Below are 6158 nucleotides of genomic sequence, written 5' to 3'. Positions count from 1 at the left end.
GGACCAGTGCTGTTGCTGTAGATCTGTCTTTTACAAAACCATGTTGTCTCGGAGTAAGAAGGTGGTGCTGTTTGAGATGGTCCAGTAGTCTAGTTAGCACTACTCGCTCCAGGATTTTGGAAAAAGTGGAGATAAGTGAGATTGGCCGATAACTGGTGGCTTCGTCAGTTGCTCCAGTCTTATATTTTGGATAAATTTTTGCGAGTTTCAACCCGCTGGGAAAAGTCCCTTGTAAAAGTGATTTGTTTATAATAGTTGTTAGTGGAGTGATAATTTCATGTTTGCATTGTTTGACCAATTTAGAAGATATTTCATCGTCTCCTGTTGATGTTTTTGATTTTAAGGTGTCTATGATGTTTCCGACTTCTATTTCATTTGTCTCCTGGAAAATTAGTCTTGGTATTTGGGGTATGTAATTTGGTTCTATTGTGTGTGTTGTTCGTTGTTCATTTCCTAGTGTTCTGTCAGCAATTGTAGCAAAGAAGCTATTTAAGTAATTGGCAATGTCTATTGGAGAGTCTGATGCGTAGTCCTGTATATTTAAGCGTTCAAGTTGAGTTTTTTCTAATCTCTCTTTTCTTTCATTATTAATCACTTTCCACATGGCTTTTGATTTGTTGTCAGATCTTTCAATGTAGGAGGAGTTAAGCTGTTTTCTTAGGGTTTTTAGTTTTAAGTCGTAGGATTTTTTCCTTTGGGCTGTTTCTTTTTTTGTCGTCAGGATGGCCCGTAATGTGTTCTCGATTTAGTGCCTCTAAGTATGCGTTTTTTTAGCGCCTGGCTTTCATCATCCCATATATTCTTGGTGGGATTTCTTTTATGTTTTACTATTTTGAGAGGGCAGGCTATGTTCATTGCAGATTGGAGGATCCCATGAAACGCTTTATAAGCAGCATCCACATTGTCTGTGAGCATAACTTGTGACCAGTCCTGTGTTTGTAGATTATACCTCAGTTCTTCTACGGTTCTTGTGTTAAATTGTCTTCTGTATGATTGTGTCTGCGTGGGGCTTGTCATGTTTGTAGAGATAAAGCATAACTGGGCAGTGTGATCTGAGAGGCCTGTTTTTAGCACTCTGGTTGATATTTCAGTTTCGTTAATGTTGGTGCATATGAAATCTATAAAAGTCTTGCTGTGACTGGTTATTCTTGTAGGGGGTAGGTGAAGTCTGCTCAGTCCATAGCCGTGAATCATATCGTCCAAGTTTCTTCTGTCGTTGCTTGCCACCAGGTTGTCTACATTGACATCCCCTATTACGAGTACCGGGTTTTTAAAAGATGTTATTTTGTCCAATTCAGATGATAAAATATCTAATGCTTCTTCCAAGTTGCTACTAGGTGGCCTGTATAAACCTAAAAGGTGCAAGAATCCTTGTTTCATCTCAATTTTTAGAAGGATGGTTTCACATATAAGTTCTGATGTGGTTCCTGATAAGGATATTACTGTAATTTTATTTTTAAGGTTTAAGTTTGCAAAGACAGCCACTCCACCTTTTCTGTGTTGTTGTCTATTAAAGCTGCCTATAAGTCTGTAGCCAAGGATTCTAGTGCTCTCCAGCTTTTCGTTGTTTAAGCCATGCTCAGTAAGTATTAGTAAGTCTGGTTTGTTGTTGTGGAGAAAATGAGCAAGTCTGTCGGTTTTGTTCTGAAGGCCGTCAATATTTTGGTGTGCAATCATAAGTTTCTGGTGCTTATTTCTAGGTTTGGAAGAATTTATATTTTGGGGATTTTGATTTATTTTTGGTTCTTGTGCTGTTGCTAATTTCGGCTCAGCTATGTCCTTGTGGACTTGATTTTGGTTTTGTCTAAAAAAGTGTCAAGTTGGTGGGTCGCATCCTGTGAAGAGGTTTGAGTCTGAGGTCCTGGTTGTGTAGGAGACTGGTTAGGCATATATGAGGTGGCAGTTTCACATAATGCAGAGGGTTTGCCGTATTTTTTTACCTTGTCTTTATAAATGTTAATATTGTCCTTGTACTCATCAATGTGACGGTTGAAGAACTCCTCGATACTTTCTCCTTCTTTTCTGATTTTTGCTAAAGCTGGTGGTGATCTTGAGATCTTATGGGAAGATGTGGAAGCTGAAGTTATTTTAAGGCCAGGCATTGCTGATGTTGGTGTCGTCAGAGGACTCGTTTCAGAGGCTTGTCGCCCTGGTTGTTTTCTTGAGTCCTGTCCTTGGGGTGTTGCAGCCTCCTTGCATTTGGCAACTTGCAATGCTACACTGAACTGAGTCTTCTTTTTGTTTTTGGAGATTTTTTTTGATACATTAAATTTAGAGCAGTTATTTTTCTGACTTAGATGTGATGTCATTTTGTGGGGATTTGGGTTTGAGAGCAAGTTTTCCCCAACTTGTTCTTTTAATTTTTGTATTTCACACTCAGTTTCATATTGCCTTCTTTTAAGGGCAGTCAATTCGGTAATTGTTATCAATGGCAAGAGAGTCTCTCCTGTATGTGAGCATGTTTGAATACCAACGTCCCGTATTGGTAGCTTGAGGGATTACTGATTTTATTGACTCCGATTTGGAAGTGAGTTCTTTTATAGTTTTTTCTAAGTTAAAAATTGTTTTCTCTAGATTGTCAATAAGTTTGCGTTGGTTGTTGTCTTGTTCTTCAAAAAATTCTTGGAGCTTTGTTTGGTTATTTCTCTCCTTGTCTAGCTGGCTCTGTAACTTTGCCAGTTCTTGGTGTAAATTCTCGACTTTGCTTCTATATTTTTCTTCAGTTAGCTCCATTTTCTCTGTCTTTTCTGAAGTATCTGCCAGCTCCGCCTCGAGTCTCATGCATTTTTCAAGCAGCTTATTGTTTTCTGCTTTTAGCTTTGTATTTCTCCTGTAGAAGGACACTACCTGCCTCAGCTGCAAGAGATAAAGACAAATTGAGATTGGCTTCCTCAGGATTTATTAGATTTTTTATTTTCTCCACGATAGTATGAGTGTCATTTGCAAACGATTTGTTTTCAGTGAGACTGTGCTCCAATTCTTCTTTTAATGAGTTGTTTGCTAGGCCGGTACTGCTCACAGTTAACCCTTGTGTTTTGGGGGTGGAGCAGCAGAGCTTTTCTTTTATGTTAGGTTGGAAATGTTCTTCACCGGTGCCTTGGAAAACTTCCTCTGCTCCTGATAGTGGTGCACAGTCTATGTGAAGTATAGTGGTTAATTCGGGGTTGTCTAGTATTGGGAGATTATTCATAACTTGGTTAGAGTCAAGGAGGGTTTTGGTTGGGGATGGAGGAGAGATGTTGCAGTTTCTGCATTTCCAGTTTGATATCTCTTTCTTTGTGAGTTTTGTCACTTGTCTTTCTGTAAGATTCACACAACCACCATGGTACCAGAGGTTGCAGGTGCCTGTGCATAAAATACTGGAGTATTTTACCCCAATACCACACTCTCCACAGGGGTAGTTTCGAGCCTTTGCTCTGGTGTTTGGCATTATCTGGTGTCCTTTTACAGTGGGGCTGTGTGAACGGATAAAACACAGCGAAGTAATGATTTCTGCTCCTTCAATTTAGTGGTGGCAATATGCAGCACAGATGTTTGGTGTTATTGCAGTTCTGAGTTGCAGTAGGGATTGTCAACAGGTAAGAATAAATAACAAGTATTTATCTGAGAATTTTGTCAATATAGTAATAAATATAAAAATCAATATTTATTGCTATTGTAGTGTTGTCAGGGTTCAGTTAAAATCTTGAAGTTGTCAATATATGGTTATTATTTTTAAGAATTGTCAGGTGTTCTAAAAAATGAGCAGATTCAGTTTTTTATATCCTGGTTTGTCTGTTTTCCAGTAGTTGTTATATTTAAAAGAGTTGTCAACTGTTATAAAATTGAGTAAATCAGTTTTTTTGTATCCTGGTTTGTCTGTTTCCAGTAGTTATTATATTTAATTTAAAGAGTTGTCAGGTGCTCTGAAAATGAGCTGATTCAGTTTTTTATATCCTGGTTTGTCTGTTATCCAGTAGTTATTATATTTAAAGAATTGCAAACTGTTATAAATAAATATAATTCTTAGAGTATAGCTGGCTGAATTGGCTGTAGGTCAGCGCTGACAGTGCTGACACAGTGTCTGGGTCAGTGCTCCAGTTACAGGTGGCCAGGCAGCTGTGTGTCAACACTTTGCGATGTGGAAGTTGGATGTGTGTTTGGATCAGTTGACGTGTTCCAAACCAATTGAGTGTTGGCAATTCCTGTGACGTCACTGTATATGATTTGTTTTCTTTTAGCTGTGATAAATTAAGCTTATTAATGAGTTAGTAGCTTAGAAATGTTTTAGTTTTCCTTAGTAAAGATTTATCTGTTTATAATAAAATCTTGATGTTACAAACCTATTAAAAGTAGGCCAGAGCTCTTGAGTGTCTGAGTTATGTTAATATTTCTTCAGAATGGTAAGTAATTTTTTTTTAAGTATCTTAGTTTAATATGGACTCACAGTACTTGGTGGTGTTTGACGAGAATAGGAACTTTTGTTGGTTTGTCCTAATTCACAACTAAAATAACACTTTTCCTGGAGCTGATTAACACTTGTTATGCACTAGTCCGGCCATGTTGGGTTTTTTCCCAGAAAGAGACAATTCATCCCTGTATCGTCGTTCATGCTTGAAATGTTCAATTTCTTTCACTTTCGTAGCCATTTATCCGAGACCACCATCCAAATATGAACGGAAATACCTAAGTCGCTAATGTCAACCTGGACAATATTGTAGTTCAACTGGATAAAATTAATACAAATCAGCTAAATATAGAAGAGTGTAGGGAGTTTTGGTGAGAAAGAAAATGTATTCTTTAAAAATCATTAAGAAGCAGAAAAACTGGAACCAAATGCAAAGCAATAACAGAAATTTGAACTTTGAATTTTACACAACTGAGATGAATAAAAACAAAGTGATAGTGATTCATTTACATGGAACAGTGGTTACAGAGTGGAATTAGGTAAGGAAAAGAGGGATTTTGTATTGTACATTTATGATTTAAATCTTTGCTATTGAATTTGTGGTAAATTGGCATTTAGTCTGATAAACAGCCTTATACACTGGTGATAAATAACACATTAAGAACATATTGTAGGCTACCGCTTTCTGTTCAAGAGCTGGGAGTGAGAAGTGCCATGAGTTCTGATACCGGTTTTTTGCACTGTCTCAACCGTTTGAAATGCACTGTGATTGTATTTATACAGATGTAGTTGCTTTGATGGGCCACAAGTGTTAATCTATTTCATATGTGCTGCTACCTCTAGTTTTCTCCAGAATATTTGTACACGGTTTTCATTACTAAATAAACCTTAGAAACTGAAATGTTTGATGTTGTTGTTCATTACAAGTCTTCTATATGTACTATACACATTCATTGTTAACTAGCTGTTACCTACGGCTTTGCACGCAGTTTTCAAAAACGATGTCCGTAAACCAACTTAGTAAAAGCACTTAGATGTAATACGATGGAGCCCTAATGATATTTTTCAAACTTAATTAGGTATACATCAGGTATATATTATTTTAGTATTCATGGTTAGGAGGATCAGAAGTTAATGGAAATTGCAACTGACTCTTATATCAGGTTTTGCAAAAGTGAGAAAGAGCATTTCTGGCACAAGTGAATTATATTACCCACGCCACAGTAATGTTATGTAATGCATTGAGGTCCCAGTTAAGAAGATATATAAATAGATCTAGGAAACCTGCTTTAGTCAAAAAGAGTTTAATTTCAGCCTTTGTAATCTACTTCTGATTTAAAGTATTTATACTGCCATAGTTTAGTTTGCCTTATTATTCTGATGAAGAAAATATGTATATCTAATAGCGTCTATTTCTGGCTGTTTGAATTCAATTCAAGTGTAATACATTTACAACGTCACATTAAAGTTTATTGCCACGATTAAGAAAATATATACGAATGCAGGTATTGGAAACTGTCTAAGATATTCCTTATGCTATAGTTGAGCTTGTCTTGATTTGACGAAACAATATAAATACATAATAAGAATGAGATGTCTAAAACGGTCAAAAAGCTACTCATACTTATACTTCAAACGTAGTTATACTTATACTTTAAGTATAAGAGCAAAATACTTACATGCAACATTTCAAAATAATGGTTTATAATAGAATTTTCATTATAGAAGTCTTATTGAAGTTGTGTTTTCAGACTGTAAGTCATGTTGCGTG

The 6158-nt window shown here is 36.5% G+C and overlaps 1 protein-coding gene across 1 annotated transcript; it reads right to left on the bottom strand.

Annotated features, from left to right (window-relative positions):
- Nucleotides 1–2397: 2397 nt before the first annotated feature.
- LOC124373101 lies at nt 2398–2781 on the bottom strand. The gene has a single exon (XM_046831493.1). The coding sequence runs from the start codon at nt 2779–2781 to the stop codon at nt 2398–2400; it is 384 nt and encodes a 127-aa protein (XP_046687449.1).
- Nucleotides 2782–6158: the final 3377 nt, after the last annotated feature.

This window comes from Homalodisca vitripennis, unplaced genomic scaffold (assembly GCF_021130785.1).
Source record: "Homalodisca vitripennis isolate AUS2020 unplaced genomic scaffold, UT_GWSS_2.1 ScUCBcl_4824;HRSCAF=11231, whole genome shotgun sequence".
Classification (NCBI taxonomy): Eukaryota; Metazoa; Arthropoda; class Insecta; order Hemiptera; family Cicadellidae; genus Homalodisca; species Homalodisca vitripennis.
Note: the sequence above shows the minus strand (reverse complement) of the source record. Positions and strands in the feature narration are given on the sequence as shown.

Excerpts from the sequence above, each read along its gene's own strand:
- LOC124373101 (XM_046831493.1), bottom strand. The coding sequence starts at position 2,781 with ATGAGACTCGAGGCGGAGCTGGCAGATACTTCAGAAAAGACAGAGAAA.